General features: G+C 36.8%; 1 protein-coding gene across 2 annotated transcripts in view; it reads left to right on the top strand.

Moving 5' to 3' along the window:
- par-6 (partitioning defective protein 6) overlaps positions 1-19,075 on the top strand; it is a 139,526-nt gene that overhangs the window by 107,270 nt on the left and 13,181 nt on the right. For both annotated transcript variants that reach the window (XM_081738304.1, XM_081738308.1), the window contains exons 3-4: positions 3,199-3,323; positions 18,030-18,296. In XM_081738304.1, coding sequence (XP_081594430.1) covers positions 3,199-3,323; positions 18,030-18,296 — 392 coding nt within the window. The remainder of the gene's footprint in view (positions 1-3,198; positions 3,324-18,029; positions 18,297-19,075) is intronic.

Here is a 19,075-nt window from a genome sequence, read left to right as displayed (position 1 = left end):
TATTCTGTAGTCCATATCCAAGTATCCCGTTCTATACATGGTCCGTTCTATACATGACAAATTAATAAAGGGGACAATATTGTCAAATCTCAAGGTCATACGAATAAATATTATTTCTAGGGCCCCTAATAGTAGACATTTTTTACTGAAATGAGCCCACGACTCATTTTTGTTTTATTCACCTTTTGTTTGTTGTTTTGTTTATGTAATGTAGTGAATCTGATGCGTCATTTATATCATGTTCGTATTGTATATGGAGTAAGAAAATTTTGTCTTAGTGGGTCCCCTCGAATGGCGGGGACCTTCCCTGGGGACAGTTGCCCCTCCTACTTGCCCCCACAAGTTACGGCCCTGCTAATCGTATAGCCGTTAGGAAGCTTTGTATTGATCTTTAAGCATTATTCTTCCATCGTAGGGACTTGGAAGTATTAGTTACCGTGGAAGTATTAGTTACGAATTCTGTTGAAAAATTGTGATATTTTTAACAACGATTTTGTGTGTTTGTATAATTACGTTACAGCTCAGTGGTAGAGCGTTCATCTGTGGTGTTCCATGGAGTTCCTGGATCGATCCCAGCTCGCGCAAAGTAAACTTACGATGAAAAAAACTCCATGTGTATGTGTTTTCTTGTGTACGTTTTCTCCTACTTTCTTCATTCCACTATTTCATTCGTTATCATTATTACCCTTAGCCTCGGTGCATAATCGCGGAATGTTCAACTAAAATGAAGCCACAGTAAAGGTTGTCCTACCGGTATATGACAAAATATACAAATACTGTTTAAAAAAAATAACTAATTTCAGTGGATATACTAGTCGCTTCCAATAGACTGGTATATCCTTCCAAAATTACAATTGCAATTTTTTTTCGCGTTCCACTTTAGTACGGTAATTACTTCCTGTGTTTGATTTGTTAAAAAAAAAAAAAAAAGACATAAATATAGTAAAATGCAAGAAAAAAGGCTATAATAGCAGCATTTTTGTTACCTTTAGGACATAACTTTGGTGGAAGGTGGGACATGAGAAACTGCATGTTATTTGTATTGTTTATAGCTGTGGTCAGGGTTACTAAAGAATCAGAAGTAGGTAAAATTCACACACTTCGAGGTGACATTGCAGTGGAAGCATTCAACATATGATTATGCAGGGATGGGAAATCTTTTGTTTTCTCACTGACGGACCGATCTTGCTTAATCGTTGTGAATTGTTTTTAGTATTTTTATTATTATTATTATTATTTGCTGTGGTTGTATACTCACTATTCCACAATAGGCCGTGAATTAGTATGTAAATTTTAGTGTATGTTATAATCCGTGAAAATTAATGTTAATTCGGACCTTTATTACCATAGCTTAAGTAGGAGTTTCACATTATTGTATTATACACCACTCCGTACCATAGTAATTAAACTACTTTGTACGGGGAAACAAACTTTTGTTGTTGTTGATGATGTAAGAAAGGAAATTTCCGTAAATTTTCATATGGCAGCGTTTCGATACTGGAAATTGAGATATTAATTTCGATATTTGAAATAAATCGTTAATGGGATTTACTATTCCGTAAGAAAACAATTATGTTTCGTGTTTTTGCTGATGACCTCCAAAAATACGGTAGGAAAATGACCATTTATGACTGTCTCAGTTTGCAACACGACATGGAAAATACTGCTAACTGGTGTTCTCTTAACACAAACTTAATGTGAACATAAATAAATGTAACATTTTATCCTTTACTAGAAAAAAAAAAATCAAATAGAGTTTAATTATTCAATGAATCAGATCTTACTAAATAGATTAAATTCAGTCAAAGATCTTGGAGTTATATTTGATACATACCAACATTTAATAACCACATAGTGAACATACTTAATGAATCTCTCAAGATGTTAGGGCTCATAATTATAATTGGAAAAAAGTTTAACAATATTACTACACTAACAAAAATGTATTATTCCTGTGTCCGATCAAAACTGGAATATGCTGCTGTGAACTGGAACCCATCACAACAGCAATACCGACACCAACTGGAAAAAGTCCAATCTAAATCGATCAAATACGTGGCATATAAGAGAACTGGAATGTATCCTCCTTATGAAAACTATCTAACATTAATAGACAACTCCTGTATCCCTACATTTGAACAAAGGCACAATGTAATAGATTTGATTTTTTTCCATTAAATAGTAGAAAACGGATCTCATTTCGACACTAAATTTTCATATCCCTACACTTCAAACTCGTGCTAATTACTCTGGCCTGTTCTATTGTTAAAAAAAAAAAAAAAAGCAACTATCAGCATATTATTAAAGTCACCAATCTGAAGATCATGTTCATCTTATAACAAATTATGTATCGAACACAAAGAAATTGACATCTGTAACATGAATTATATGTTTAAGAAAAAATTGTAAATTTATTTTGTAATACACCAACACTATAATTGGGTTTTGCCTGTTGTGTTGATGACAAGTAAAATAAAACCATTTTCTTCGTCAGGAAATCGATTAGAATAAGGAATTTGAGTAAAATCTTAGGTAAAATTGCCCTTTTATTTTCCCAAAAACAATCACAATAATTAATTCAAATGTATGAAACATTATTAATTGTCTCTTACGGGACTTAAAGTTAAAAATAATATTTCTTAGTATAATTGTATGATATTTATGACTTCTAGTAAATAGTGATTTTATATACGGGATGATAGGAGAGGTTACTCTACATTTCCACCTATCTATTAGTGCAATTGCTGTATGTTTATTATTATTATTTTTTATTTTGTGCTGGTATTTGCTCATTATCGTATAAATCCTTGCTGTGTGACAACAATTTTAGAATTTACTTCAATACCTTACACACATCAAATACCAGTGATTTTTTTAAAAATTATTCTGTTTTTATACTGTATATCAAGTAATAACTGATGGAATGATAGTAAAGTTTGTGGAAACAGAAGAACCTCGAAAATTTAGAATTACGACGTTTGTCCACCTCGAAGTCCACGTGAAGGTAATGTAAACTTAAAAGGGGTAAGCATACTTTCACTGGGTCATAGCGTTTCCACACTTTGATACTCGAGCTGTGAATATTTTACGAACAATTTATCATGAAAGAAGTAGTAATAAACCGAAGATTATGATACATCTTGTTTTTAATTCTATGAGTGTAATATTAATTTCCATTATCTTTTTGTCTTCTTTCAGGAGAGAGTCTGGAGGAGCTGAACGGCTATGGAACTCACAAGCCGCGGAATATTATTTCATCGATACTCGGAACACCACGTACAAAAGCACATTTATGTATATCAAATCCTCAGGACTTCCGACAAGTATGTATTTTACGATTAGATCATTATATGTTCAACTTATAATCAGTTATAGGCGTAGAGAACACATTTTCAATACGTACGTTATCATTTCGGCGATTCTCTGTTGCCTTCATCAGAGGTCTTATAAAACATGTTAGGAAATTTAAGGTATTAGAAAAAATAAGAAAAGATGGATTTTACCTGTCGAATTATATTCTTATTTAAACTTCAGTGTTGCTCTTATGACATTCATGACATGTTTACTCATTATTTTTTATAATAGAGGAAGTGATAATACTTTCAGGGTCTGACACTTTTTATTCACTTTTAATTTTTTTGACAATGTTGCCATCACTTTCAGACCATGAAAAAAAATATTTGTTGTACCTCAGGGTATTACAATATTTTGAACTAATAATCAGCGATGTGCCCCCCTCTTTTTTGAAATTTTCAGCACGCAAAATAAACAAGAAAATACGCGTCGATTTTTTCTTCACATTTACATCTACATAATCTCTACAATCTGTGAAGCTTTCAAATTATTTGGACCACCACCACCAAAATTTAAAAATATTAAATTTTGAGCAGCATGTATGCTACGATAATTCGGTAAGGGTGGTGGCAGGGAATCGAAACTCTTTTAGGATGGTTTTAGGTCAAGACTAACATTTTGGGTCAGTAACGACCCAATTTAAATCAAGGGCCGATTTCACTATCTTACTGATTTACTCAAAAAGTCTTTTAAGAATTAGCACGCATGTGAGTCAAAAAAATCTCTTCATGTATTTATAGGAACTGATGTGACAATAGACTTGCATGGCCCAAGCCCAATCCAGCCCGAATGTACTTCTGCCCAGCTCAGCCCGGACCCGAAAAGTTTTGGAGGATTTTGCTCCCAGAATTTTTGGCCCAAACCCGGGAACTGTTCAGAAGCTTTTCGTATTATGGGTTACTAATATTGCTATTTTTTGGCGGTATTACATATATTATGTTTTTTGTTCTACTCTTTTTACAACCTCTGTTTCAATTCCTATACTTCTTCTGTTTTAATGTCTTACTGTGTAGTACTTTTATTTGAACTACATTTTTTAAGATTCTCCATCACGGCGAAATTAAAATTCCGCTAATCTTACATACAGTAATTATGTAATATCTTCAAATAGATACAAGATAATCGAAAAGTGGAACAAGAACTTCCTAGACAATATTATTTTACATGAGATACCGTTATCCGAGTCACTTATCTTCTTTCGATTTTCAGCCATTTAGAAAATCGGCATTTATTTTCGCGTTTATAAATGGCTGCAAACGGAAAGCTACTAGGTGACTCGTGATAACCGTACCTTATGCAAAATAATATTGTCTTGGGCGCTCTTGTTCCACATTTCGATTATCTTTTATCTGTTTGAAGATATCCCATAATTACTGTAAAATTAGCGACATTTTAATTTCGCAGTGATCAGGGCTGTTAAGAAGTTTTACTTTGAATTTTTAATGTGCAGTGTATGTGGGTCATTGGCCTTTCGTCATGGGGACAAATAGCTTCGTTACTAATGTCCCCATTAAATTATAATTATTTCGGTCCGGCCTGATAAGCAAGCCGCTGCTAAGCTAAAGTAACTATAAATATTGCGATTTGTAATACCTTTCACTTCACCTGCATACACACAGACTTCGGCGTTTGGCTTTATTCCAATTATCGTGTAACGAAAACCAACTGCAATTAATTGGCTCGACCTGAAGAGAAGGCAATATCGAATCGCCCAAAACCCGGTCCGTGCAGATCACTATGTGTCAGTAACTAAATTTATATTAACGTATTAAAGCTCAGTTCAGTAATCCATAGCGAAGGACTTACACTTTTTAAAATTCTTTCCAACATATGACAGGGTCACCGAATTTAAAGGGTTAAATTTTGTTCTCTAGTGGAAATTAACAGATTTCATATTTTGTAAAGTTTTCCTAATTATAATTAGAAAATGCACATTGAATACTCATCAAAGATATACAGGGTTAGCATAAATAATTCATTCGTTTTGAAAAGGTTATATTTTCAAAATTATTACACGTACACGCATGAAAGATATATTATGAAAAGAACCATAAACTCACCACGTTTGTACTGTGTGGCAGCACGAGTCCATTACCTTTCCGATCGAGTGTGGCAGTACAAGGTTAGTACCTGTCGAAAATGGAGGAAAAGCAAGAAAAAAGTTTTTGTGTGTGAATTAGGGCTGTTCCGATAATCGAGTAATCGATAACAATTCGATAAAATTTCAAAACCGTTTCATCGATAAAGAATTTTAATTTTATCGAATTATCGAACTTTCGAGACTCCCGAAATGATTGAGACTCTCGAAATGATCGAGACTCTTGAAATGTTCGAGACTCCCGAAATGTTCGGGACTCTCGAAATGTTTGAGGCACTCGAAATGTAAGAAACATTAGACAACTTTGAGACACTCGAACTGTTCGAGAGTCTCGAATTGTTTGAAAGCAGCAAATACAGAAATATATCAATATGATCGCATTTGTCGAGTCGCTTGAATATTTTGAAAAGTTCTGGGATCGGAGTGTTCGGAGGAAACAATGCATTCGAGGATGTATTACATATATGCAGGGTGTTCATATTAAAACCTCTCCTTAGTAATGAAGTGAAGAAAAAGTTTTCCCCCACAGATCTGTATAAGGTTTAAGCAGTCTGTCAGAAGAGAGAAAGAGGAAGAGAAAACATGCATCACCCGAATGGAATTGGAACCCAAGACACCATTAGTCTACTAATAGTCACTTTGCCGATTGCGCCAAAACGGGGCAGGCAGGAAAATAATATTACATATGATTTAGACAAATACAACTTTGCAATAACTTATCAGGTGAAAAAATTTGTTTGATTAGTTTGGCTGCAAGAAGAAATCATTGGAGAGTTGAAGGAACCAAACTGTCCATCACTACCCGATACTACCCGAAACTTCAATAATACTCAAAATGTCGATAATACCCGAAACTTCTATAATACTCGAAATGTCGTTAATACCCGAAACTTCGATAATACTCGAACTTTCGATAATATTCGAAATTTCGATAATACCCGAAACTTCGATAGTACTCGAAATTTCGATAATACCCGAAACTTCGATAGTACTCGAAATTTCGATAATTTCAAATACTCGAACGGTTTCGAGTAACTGATGACAACTCGATAAATTTTCACTCCCGAAGTTCGATAGGTCCTCAGCCTTATCGAACACCCCTAGTGTGAATATGCCAGATATTCGTCTGTTATAGCTGTGCAACGCGCTTTCAGAAGATAGTATGGAAAAGAACCGCAATGTAAACAAAGTATTTTGCGGTGGTATCGTCAATTCAAGGACATTGGTTGCTTGCGTAAAGGGAAAAGCACCTGGCCTCCCAGATCTCCTGATTTAACGCCCTGCGACTTCGTCCTGTGGGGGTACTTAAGGCCTTGTTTATGTACCCCCACTAACGCAATCCTTAGTGGAACTCAAAATACGCATCAGTGCAGACAATTGAATATGCTTCATAATGTATGGAATGAGCTCGATTATCGTCTGGACATATGTCACCAAAGGTGTACATATTGAACATTGTAAAGGGTGTATAGACTTGGTGAGTTTGTGGTTCTTTTCATATATCTTTCATGTATGTACGTGTAATGCTTGTGAAAATACAGCCTTTTCAAAATAAATGAATCATTTATGCTAGCCCTATATTTTTAAATCCTGGCATACCCTCATGGACAACTATGAAAATCTCGGGAGCTTAATTGTAGATTTTCTCTTCAAAATCATTACATGTAGAAATGACTTCTCTGCGCATCATACTTGTATACCACTTCTCTTTTAACAGTATATAGCATTTGTGATCGTATTACTATTTTTACACATGATCTAAACTTACTTTTCAACTTAATTTTCCTAACTTTTGGCCCTTGAAAATAATAGCCACATTTAGCTGTTAAAATTACTGGCTGATATTTTCCTCTGTTCAACGAATTTGTTATATTTCATCTTAGATATGTTCCATTAGTATTTTTTTGTATGTGTCCAGTGGCCCGCGTAGCGTAGTCGCTAACGCTCTCATCTTCAGTGCGAGCGGTCCTGGGTTCAATTCCCGGTGGTAGTACTCGGTCGAAAAAAAGTGTAAAACGCTTTTTCAGGCCAGCCACCCTGAATGAGGTTTTCCTCATAGGTCCCAGGCCGCTTCCTTCCTTCCTCAGTCCTTTGTTCCTTCCCTTTCCCCGAATAGTGTGATCACCGAGGGACGTCATCTCTCATACGTGACTGGCTAACATGGCCATAGATGCCGAAAGCCCAGAAATCTAAATCCCTTTTTTATATGTCCATTTCTTTAAAGTGTTGTTTCAGAAATGCACGACGTTTTGCACGAACATCTTAAATTATTATTTTTCTCTCCTGAATATTAGGACCTTATTCGCCTTCACTAGGGATGCGCACGAGACAAGATTTGTGGCTGTCTCGTCTCGAAAATGTGTTGTAAAAGTGATGTCTCGACTCGAAAAATGTATATTTCTTTATTGGAAGAGCCGTGTCTCGACTCGAATTTCGTCAGGAAAATCCTGTCTCGACTCGTCTCGTGCGCATCCCTAACCTTCATCGAAACTTGAATCAGTAACGTATATTATTATATCTGTGTATGTATTACAAACGTAAGCAAGGAATACGTTAACAGTAAATGTGTATTCGTTTACATGTTTTAGTGTATATATTTTTTTTAAATCCCCAGACCATATTCAGAATTCTTCCTCGAGTGAACCACCCTCTTTTTTTCCTCTCCATTACTTCCGTTTCCTGTATTCCATACGTTTTTTGTTGGTGTGGGTGTGTCTTGCAACATTAGCATTGCAGTTAAGTGAGGGCGGAGGTTCATTTCGTTCAAAGCAAAACCTAACCTATGCAAAAAGGAATGTAGCACATGGAATAACGTGTGAATGTTTACATGTAAACGCGTGTGTGTTGTTTAACGAAAGGACTGACGCATATTCTGTTTGTTTGTGAACTTTGTATTTTCGGAGGGGGGCAGGGAGGGGCATTTGCCCCCTGAGTTCGAAATGTATATAGATTTTATCAATAGAATAGTAGTAAATCAGAGAAAAATGCGAAATTTTACTTATATCAAGGGATCTTGCCCCCCCAAGCAAAATCTGAAATGACGCTCCTGGGGGGGGGGTATGAGTAGGTGATTGGAATTAATGGAAGGGGCCACAGTGGCTCAGTGGTAGAGCACTTACCTCTGTGCGTGGGGTCCCTGGTTCAATTCCAGGCCAATTAAGTTTGTGGTGAATAACATCGTGTCCGTTACTTTTCTTGGGGTATTCTCGTTTTCTCCCACTTTCTCATTTCACCAATTATTCCATCATTATCATCGTCTCCCTTAGCCTCAAGGTCATAATCATGGGACGTTAAACTGAAAGATTTCATTTCATGTTTTTTTTTTTTTTTCGGATCAGTGGATAGAGGTAATTCGAATCTCTGAATTTCGACACACAGGGCTCATAGTGGTCTGATCTCTTGTAAATAGTTGTAAAGTGACCTGTAATAGATTGCTTATTTACGTACTGTACATGAAAAATGTGCACTATTGAGTAACCGATTGTATGTATAGTTTGATTTCTCCTAACCGTGACACTACATACGCATACTAAGTAACGTGGAAAGGCATTAGGTGTTTCGCACACATGTCCACCGTGAAGCTCACATGATGCAACCAGAGTCCAAGCTTTCATAGATGACTGTATCCGAAAGATATAACCACGTTGCTCCTCAAGAGGATTCATGTTCCTTATCTATTTATTTATTTATTTGCTAGCAGAATACTCGTTCTTCGCACGGGGAGAATACGTTTCATTTTGGACATATAGGGCCGAATTTAGATATAAACAGCATCGGAAGTGTGACTGTTCATCTCAGTGACACTGAAAACTATGAATTCAACACTAATATCGGTAATTTTCGATCATTTTTATGTATCTCCTCCCTCCCCTACGCTGCACGGTCAAAGTGAAATGACAAAAAAACATCCCAGTCTCGAACTTCATCTATGTGGCAAATTCGATTGAGATCGGTCTCGTGGTTCAAGAGTTATTAAGTCATAAACATAGTGACTTTGATTTTTGTATATAGAGATGCAGTGAGTTAGTTAACCAACTTCCTCATAGCAGTTTGCGAAATCGATTTACACTGGAATCATAACCAATGAACCATGTTGGAGAAGGAAACGAACGAAAATCGACCAGGATCTATATTTATAGGCCTATATTCCATCTCTTAATAGGCGTGGTGAAACTAAAGAAAGTCTGTGGATAACTATAGTGTGTCAGCCACCAGATTCGAATATGGGAACCCCCAATTGCGAAACAAGAATTTTAACCGTTAGCCATCGTCTATAAAGAGTGCTCCTGATGGTTAGAGAGTCTTCTAATACATACAGTAAATGTTACCTTTATTTTATTGCTTATTTGAAGCATAGACAGAAAACTATTAAGTTAGAGAAAATCTGTTTTCCATTAGCCGTAAGGCGTTGAGTAACTACTACACGGGTGCTGTGTGGGTAGACTGAAATTAGCAAGAAACACAATACCATGGGATTTTGGTTGTCCACATATCTCCTTTTCTGGGATGAAGGTACTCGAAGTACTTCCTGGAAAACTCGTTTTTAGAGAATATTTTTTTTTCAGCAGTAAAAACAAAATAAAACTTTTTTTTTTATTTTTTGCCCACGGTCTGCTTGCTAATGAGAGGTTTGTGTCAAAAACAATGATGTTAGTGTCTGCGTTGTTATATTGAGGAAAGGAAATAATGTACAGAACAAAAGCATTAAGAATACTTTGATTTGTGGTTTAGGTGACATTCCAATAATAATTATTGAACCTCCCTCATGAGACTAGAAATAAGGTATTTTTGTCTCGATTTCCGAAGAAGTCTTTCCCACCTCGTTTTGTACACGACATTTATACGTAAGTTACATGAATATAGAAGGAATATCGTAGAAACAATGTTCTAGAGAATATCTTTAGTTATTTTACACTCTCGGGGATACTGATTTCGTGACACAAAATTATCGTTCGATAACAGAATTGAATGGTTTTCGCACATACAGGGGCGTTCGAAGAAAATTTTCTATGGAGGGACCCATCTCCATGGTTGCTTTATTACGTCTGGTATTGAATATGCATGCTTTGTTATATTACGTCTACATTTTCGTGAGCCAGAGGGGGGCCATGATCTAAAACACACTGAAATCGCACTCGCGACTGGTCTAATGGCTCGTTTGTGCGGTCAAGCGTTCGATTCCCGGTCAAAGAACAGGTTTTTGTTTTATTTTGCTTCGTTCTTTCTACCATTTATTCTAAGTATCTGTGAGTTAATATAACCAGTAGTGGAAGTATGTTCCGAGCCGCAATAATCGGTGGCACAAGCAGTGCAACACCGAGCGCGGTTCCTTCTGTTCAGGGAAAATGGTACATGCCAGGGAAACTCAGGGAAAAGACTGGAAATCAGGGAAAATTAGGGAAATTTTATAAAATATATTTTTTCAAACATTAGTTGTACACCAATTTCAGCTTAGCCAACCATTATAATACCTATTTGGTTTTTATTGCTGTTTTCAATGGGAGGTAAGTGGAATGTACACTCATGTCCAAAATTATTGTCGCATGTCTATAAATATGTTGTTCTACGAATATAATTTCATAACGAATTCGCCTGGTATTTCTTATAATGTTAGTATGTGTATAGTCGGTAAATACACGTATGTGGCAAATTTCATGTCAAAACAGCACTAAATAAGAACAATAAAACGAAAAATAAAGCTTTCTTGTCCATTTAGCAACATTTTGTTTTACTCATTCTAATTTTCGTATTTATTATTCTTTTCCTATGAAATTTACCACAAATACACATTTCCCGATTATACGCATAGTATAAGTATTAAAAGTACCCTGCAAAATCATTATCAAACTATATTCTTACAAGAAGGCAGTTATAGATATGCGACAATCATTTTGGATATGAGTGTACGTATGAGCAATTGATTACTATTTGTCTGTATAGAATAAATGTTCTCATATATAAATATTCAGTGTTATGTATTCCTTATTTATATGTCAACGTCATCCGACACGTCATGAAAGTCAGGGAATTTCCTGCCAAAGGTCAGGGAAATGCCAGGATCAGTAGGAACCCTGCAGAAGTCCAGGCGCGCCTCACAGCCACTATTTGAAGCTCATATTTACGTATTACTGAATATCTCAATTACTCTGTTATTCATTTTGTGTGAAATTTGTACATTTTAAAGTTTCATATTAATAGCAAACTTGATTTTAAACTCTCCCCCATTCCTAGCATGGAAATAATGTTTGAAAAGTAAAAATCATGTAAATATTAAAATAACTAACACGGCTCTTATCACTTTATACAATACACAATATCTTGTAGGTAGCCAGTGTAGGCTGGGCCCTTGTATGCAGGATAGCAGAGGGGTCACTGAAACGACGGTGAAGCTGATCATCAGTATATCATAATAAATTATCAGTAGATACGTCTTTGTTGAAGATCAAGTAGATTGAAATGAAATGAAATCTTTTAAATTTTACGTCCCACGGTTATGCCGGTTAGGCTAAAGGAGACGGTGATAATGAGAGATGAGTAAAATGGTGGAATGAAGAAAGTGGGAGGAAACGGGAGAAAACCCACGATCACGGTGTTTGTCCACCACAAAATCAAGTAGATTGACTTGTTTTGTGTTAATTGTCCGTACCCATTCATGGCTCTGACAAGGAGAGCTAAGGGCACCGATGAAACAAGGTATTGGAGAACATTATGTAGGCCTATAAATCGATTCAGGAAAGTCCGTTGTTATGGCTTCTGACAAGGAGATAAAGTTTCAGTTGTTATCCTTCAAAATTACTGTCTGAGCGGGAGCAGGGTACAAATACCCTTTTACACTTTGGCCAACTTGCTCATTGGGGGGAATCAAAAATACCTTTTTTGGCCGGAGCCTCGAGGAGATTTGTTGCATCGCTGAGTATGTTATGCAGTTCGTGAATTAGGTCGTACACTCCTGAGTGATATACTGCGGCCTGATTTCCATTTAATTTTTGGGGACAGGATGGCTCAGTGGTAGATCGCATTACTCCTGCGTGGTGTACATGAGTATTCTTGGGGTACTCCCTTTCCTCCTACATTTCCATTCCACCGCTTCTTCCATCATTATTCACTTGCCTTAATCATTCGTCTCCCTTGGCCTAAAGGGCATAATCGTAGGACGTTAAACTGAAAGATTTCATTTTCTCTCTTTTTTTCATTTACTTCTTACACCGACGTTTTTCATAGTGAGATTGTGCATAAAGTTTTTTAATTGTACGGTACACTTTAAAATTAATATGCAATATATACAGGGTGTTAATGAACTATACCGACAAACTGTAAGAGGTGATTCCTCACATCAAAATAAGAGAGAAAGTTCACATATGGACATATGGCGGAAAATGCATAGTTTTAGAGCTAGGGCTGTCCAAAATCGCGAAAAAGCTAAATTTCAATAGGCCCTATTTCGAATTCGAGAAACTGTGGATGGAGGTCCTTATCAGCGTAAAGGAAGCCACGCATACACAATCCAAAACTGCGTATTTCATCAATTTTTAATAAGTGTACAACGTATTCTCTACAGGGTGTAATTCTCAAATATGCTCTCAATAGAGTTTTCAGATATACATTGATTTCAAGGAAGGTCCAAAGTAGGCACGAAGTAAGTCTTGACAACAATGAATATCCAGTACTTCGGAGGGAAGGCAGAAGTGTTAGGAATCGGCAGCTCCTGTTTTTTTGTGTTCAGAATAACGTGTGATGCGATGTATTTTTTCACGGTATATTTTACGTTTTCTTCGCTTATAAGCATGTGTTTTCCCGAGTACTAGAGACCGTGCTGCTGACGGCTTAACACTTCCGACATCACAACAAATGATTCCGTCTTCACTGCTATCACGATTTATCGTTTGCCTACTTTGGATTAGTCATAAAATCAGAGCATATCTCAAAATTCAGTTGATGGCAGGTCTGGGAATTTCACACTGCAAGGAATACTCTGTACATCCATTGAACATTAATGAAATGTGACTTCCTTTACGCTGATCATCCACAGTTTCTCAAATTCGAAATAGGGCCTCTTGAAATTCGGCTTTTTCGCGATTTTGGACAGCCCTAGCTCTGAAACAATGCACTTTTCTGCACAGGTCCATATGAACTTTTTCTCTTATTTTGATGTGAGGAATCATCTCTTAAAGTGTGTCGGTATAGTTAATTAACACCCTGTATACGTATATGCTACCAGTGTCAGTGTTTGCTTTTTTCTCGTTTCGAACACTATTATATATAGAAAAAAATTTCGGAAACTCGAGGAATGTTAATCTCAAAGAAATGGAAAGAAAAGGAATATCGTTCTTTCTAATTCGAGAACCTTTATGTGCATTCAAGTATTTTTGTAATTGAGAGATGACCAAAATCCCCACTTGTGAGTTTTGAAAACCGAAAATGTGTTTTCAGATACTCGATTTTCCAAAAAGAAAAAATAAAACATAATGAAATGTGAATAGCATAGTACAAAATATACCTCACTTGGCTTGTGAGGATTACTATGACAATATTTGCCCATCACAGTTCATCACCACAGCGTTGAGCAACGAAAGTCATTTTGCAGTCACTTTCCTCCTAAATAAATATTCTTTGTGGAAAGTTGTACGGTGGTTTATGCTTGTGAATGAATAGCTAAGGATTTGAAAATGTTTTGTTTGCAGCAGTTACCTTGAGCGTGTACTAGCGACATACCGAAGCGCTGACTCATTTGCAAAGACGATTCACGTCATTCGTGACGTGTGTTTCTAGACAACACGCATCGTCTTTGGAATGAACGCTCTTCCCCGATTATCAGCTGGAGTTGATGGAGGTTAATTCAGCGTGTTACCTGGGCGCGTGAAATGATTCATAATTTCGCTGGAATATCTCGTCATTTTAACAGGATCTGATAGAATTCCCTTATCTTAAGGTCATTGCGAGCTAGGATCAAAAGTTTATAGTTATGAATAATCTTTTCCTCAGCCGGAAATTGTAAGTGGGTAAACGTAATGGTTGTTTAAACATGATCATCCGTCAGGTAAATTGAATGTCGTTGCAAATGAATAGATCGTATTTATCACTCGTTTTAAAATCGTAGGTGGATGGGTATATTCTATGCACGGTGTTGCCAGATCGGGCTACAAGTAGTGGATTTGGCAATTTTTGAACCCTACAATCACAACGTGCTTTCATTAGAACATGTATCACAAGGTGGTGCCATATACGACCCAAATCTGGAGAGTAGTTAGGTTAGGTGAGGTTAGGTTATATCATCTTATACATTTTAAGGGTATCCTTTTATACATTTTATATTTGTGGATATAATTCTTTTTTTTTTTAATTAATTGTGCTAAATATTGTAGAATACATAATAATAATCTTTTTCTTCAGGGTTCTAGTAGATTTTTGGTGGAATGGTTTAGTGTATCACTGACTGGCATTCTTCCCATAAATCACTGTTCTTTTTAACAAGTCTGCAACATCCAGGGGCGGATCCAGGACCGACTTCTGGGGGGGGGCGGTTGGTTGTCATACTGGTACTTTTAAGGACTCCAAACTTTGGGATGGGTTTTATTTATATATATAAAATAAGAAAGTTTCCTCTTCTGGGGGGGGCGATCGCCCCCTCCCTTGGATCCGCCCCTGGCAACATCATCATTATTAACATCAGCTTCAAATTCATTATCATCATTATTCTGTTTCTCATTATCTTCATTTTCACTTACCAGTTCAACATCGGACATATCCTCATCTGATTCATCTAAAATGCGTGCAATGTCTTGTTGACTCGAATACACTCTTGATTTAGCGTTCTCCTCTGGTGCTTGGGGTCTCGGGTTCGATCCCAGCCCCCGCCAAGTGAACGTTGTGGTGGACAAACACCGTGTGCGTGGGTTTTCTCGGGGTTCTCCCGTTTCCTCCCACTTTCTTCATTTCATTCATTTCTCATAATCACAGTCTCCTTTAGCCTAACAGGCATAACTGTGGGACGTAAAACCCAAAGATTTCATTTCATTTTTACACTCTTGATTTCTCCATTTCTAAAGAAATTTGCTCACTAGAATATACTTTGCTATATGGCCGTTCAAAAGAAAAAAAATGTTTCGTTAATCAACGTGGAGTCATACGTTTTAATTTTTGAAAGTCTCTCATTCCATGGGGATCATCACCGGGCACGCACAGTTGCAGTGTAACAAATGACTACTTTGTGTTACCCACGAGATGTGACGAGACGAGAAATTTCTGAAGTCTCGTGGGCAACCAACACTAGATCACCCAAGTCTTAGATCTCAGTGTTTTAGTATTATAAATTAATAGTATAAAAACTATAAATTGATAAAGAAATTGTACGAACACAATGAAGAGCATTTGTCAACGTTTAAAGATGCGCAAGTCAATACACAATATACTCCAAATGTTATATCATGTTGTTATATCATACCCTTAGTGGACTTCTCGAGACACTAACGAGAAAGAAAATTATCCTTTATTGAAGGAAGAGGAGAGAATAGTGTTTTGCTCTCCGGGTCTAGTGGGTCGCGGGTTCATGACCCGTTCCATCACTAACTTCTCGTAGTAGTCGTGACTGAAGATTCCATTATTTTCTTTTTAATACACCGTAACATGACTCGTAGGTAGATGAGGGTGAGATAGAATATTTGGACCTGGATGGCTATTCCCTGACGGATGAAGTATCCAAAATCAATCCAATTCTCTTTCGCTATCAACAAATCGCGTCTTGTGACCAACTTAACAAGGCTTCCGAAAATCTAATATCCACACTTGACGTAGCGCTTTATTCTTTCTCCGAAATTCTTTGGCGTGGAAGACCTTGGTTCGATTCCCGGCGGGAGCACATGTTGTTCGGAATCCACGTTAATCAGTAGGTCCCCGTCTCATGTAGCCTCGCTGCTGAAAGGGACGTTAAACTCAAAATCAGCTCAACTGCTTCTTCAAAATTGTTTTGATTTGTTTGTATATCTGTCCGTTACATCAGAAAAAATGGAAATCATGTGCACTAAAATCGCAGATTACAATTAGCTCTTTGTGACATTTTTTTTTTTTTTTAAATCAAACCCGACTATTCACTATCCTGTAAACAACAGGTGAATAAAGGAGATTTTTGATTCACAACCGTCAAATTGAGTGACAAATTTCACTTAGACTGCTCGCGAAACACTTTTGGACATTTTCTGTGGATTAATACAAATTCGTTGATTAAGGTAACAATATGAACTTAGTATGTATTGAAGTAAACATTTTCATTGTCATTCTCCGAGTTTTTGGTCTTTATATACCTACTTCCAGCCATCCCAAAGGGTCGTCTTGTGTAATTCGATTCACCTTCATTCCATTAATTCACACATCACCTCCTTTTTGTAATTCATTCCTCGAAAGATAACTATTACCAGATCCTTTATTTATTTGTTATTATTTAAATGTAAAAATCTGAACGAACTTAAAGACATATTGAGTTATAATATTGGCAACTCCCCTTGTCGTGCCTTTTATAGCAATCGCGTAGCTCTGTACATAGGTAGATTGTCCTCTGAACATTCTCTAAAATGTCCAGGAAAATTTATTGAACATTACTCAGGAAAGCAAACACCATGCCAAGTTTCATTATTAAAAATTTGTATTTTCATTAAAGTGATTTGTCATTAATGTGTAATGTGTATTGTGTGTAAGGAATATGCAAAACATTATCAGATCACAACTCGCAAAGCCTGATTATTTTATCTATTTGATAACGATGATCAGATAGCAAACAAATACCTCTTGAATTGATGTAGTTGGTTGTCCTCTGGAAACAAGGTGCAGCTTAGTAAACTCCAACAACTTGGAACGATGTAACTACCAAGATTTTAAAACTTTAAACGATGGTAGAAGTTATAATTTGTAATAGTCCACTATGACTTGTAACTGTTCGCTCGTAACTATTTCTCTAATCCTCTCTGAATAAATAACTCTCAATTCATGATCCTTTGACATCTCCTTCGAATGATCTCCTTTGAATGATCTTCTAATCTAATGATCAAGTTCCATCCTTGGTAGAGTATTTATCTGGAACCCGTCGATTTCTAAACTGCCACCTTGATTCACGTCTTTCCACGTGTTTGCTTATCTCATTGCCGAAATTCACATTTCTGCAATGATCATCAAATAGACAAAATCTCCAGACGTCTATCTCCGTAATCTGACAGTTTTGTCACATCCCAAAATTGTGTTGATGTTAACAAATAAATTTTACAATAACTCTTACAATAGTTCTTACTTTGCAACTTGCTTATTTGTTATCCTTCGTCATCATAACATTACAAATCCACGTGTCTGTGTTTACAACTTATATAAAACAAAAACAATTACTTGGACAACATTACAATCTCATCATAATTTTAAAATATCTTATTAATGTCTTTCTTTTACTTAATTTTAAATTTTGTAATTTCTTGTCTTTAATTCTGATACATCTTTTTGTCTTTATTTTAACCAATTTTAATAGATTTTTTTTAAATATAATTTTATTTAAATCTAACTCCTCATCAATATATTCTAATTCATGTTCTTGTGATTGCAGGTGTCTGCTATTATCGACGTAGATATTGTGCCAGAAACGTGTCGACGAGTGCGTCTGTTGAAGCATGGCTCAGATAAGCCTTTAGGATTCTACATACGTGATGGGACGAGCGTCCGGGTCACGCCAAGTGGCTTGGAAAAAGTTCCCGGGATCTTTATCTCAAGGTTGGTGCCTGGAGGGTTAGCAGAGAGCACAGGGTTGCTGGCAGTCAATGATGAGGTGCTGGAAGTCAACGGCATTGAAGTCGTTGGAAAAACACTCGATCAGGTAAGTACAGGAAGAAATTAAGTGTAAAAGCTTAAAGCTCTGGCTCTAACTACATCATCAATGGGGCCGCGGTGGCTCAGTGGTAGAGCGTTCACCTCTGGTGCATGGGGTCCCGGGTTCAGACCCTGCTCCCGCCAAGTGAACTTTGTGGTGGACAAACACCGTGTGCGTGGGTTTTCTCGGGGTTCTCCCGTTTCCTCCCACTCTCTTGATTCCACCATTTCATTCATTTCTCATAATCACCGTCTCCTTTAGCCTAACCGGCATAACCGTGGGACGTAAAACTCAAAGATTTCATTTCATTTTTCATTTTCTAACCACATCGGATACATCGCTATACCACCTTGCAAGTGACCAACTCCTTCGTAGGATATACAGTAAAATATGGCACTCATCATCATCATCATTACTAGGTATTCTGCCGTTATTGGCAGGTCTCTTACTCAACTGAGAAGTTTCCATGCTCCACTCTCTCTTTCCTGCAACCATACCCTCTAAAACGTCCCTCATTATGCAGTTCCTTCTCATTCAATGTCCCAACCAGTTTCTCTCCCTCTTTTTAGCAATATCCAAAATTGTTACTTTCTTCTTCACCGTTTCTTAATATCCTCTCAATCGTTTCCCGCTTGACTCAGCTAATTCGCTCCATTCTTCTTCACACCCACACCCAGTCGTTTCCCATCATTTTTGCATAATGTCCATGTTTCTAACTCCTACAGTACAATACTCCACACGAAGCGTTTTATGAGTCTTTTACTCAACTCTTTATTCAAAGCCCT

Source organism: Thermobia domestica, chromosome 2 (genome assembly GCF_964235325.1).
Source record: "Thermobia domestica chromosome 2, izTheDome1.hap1.1, whole genome shotgun sequence".
Taxonomy (NCBI): domain Eukaryota; kingdom Metazoa; phylum Arthropoda; class Insecta; order Zygentoma; family Lepismatidae; genus Thermobia; species Thermobia domestica.
The sequence above is the reverse complement of the archived record's forward strand: the minus strand, read 5'-3'. Positions and strand labels throughout refer to the sequence as shown.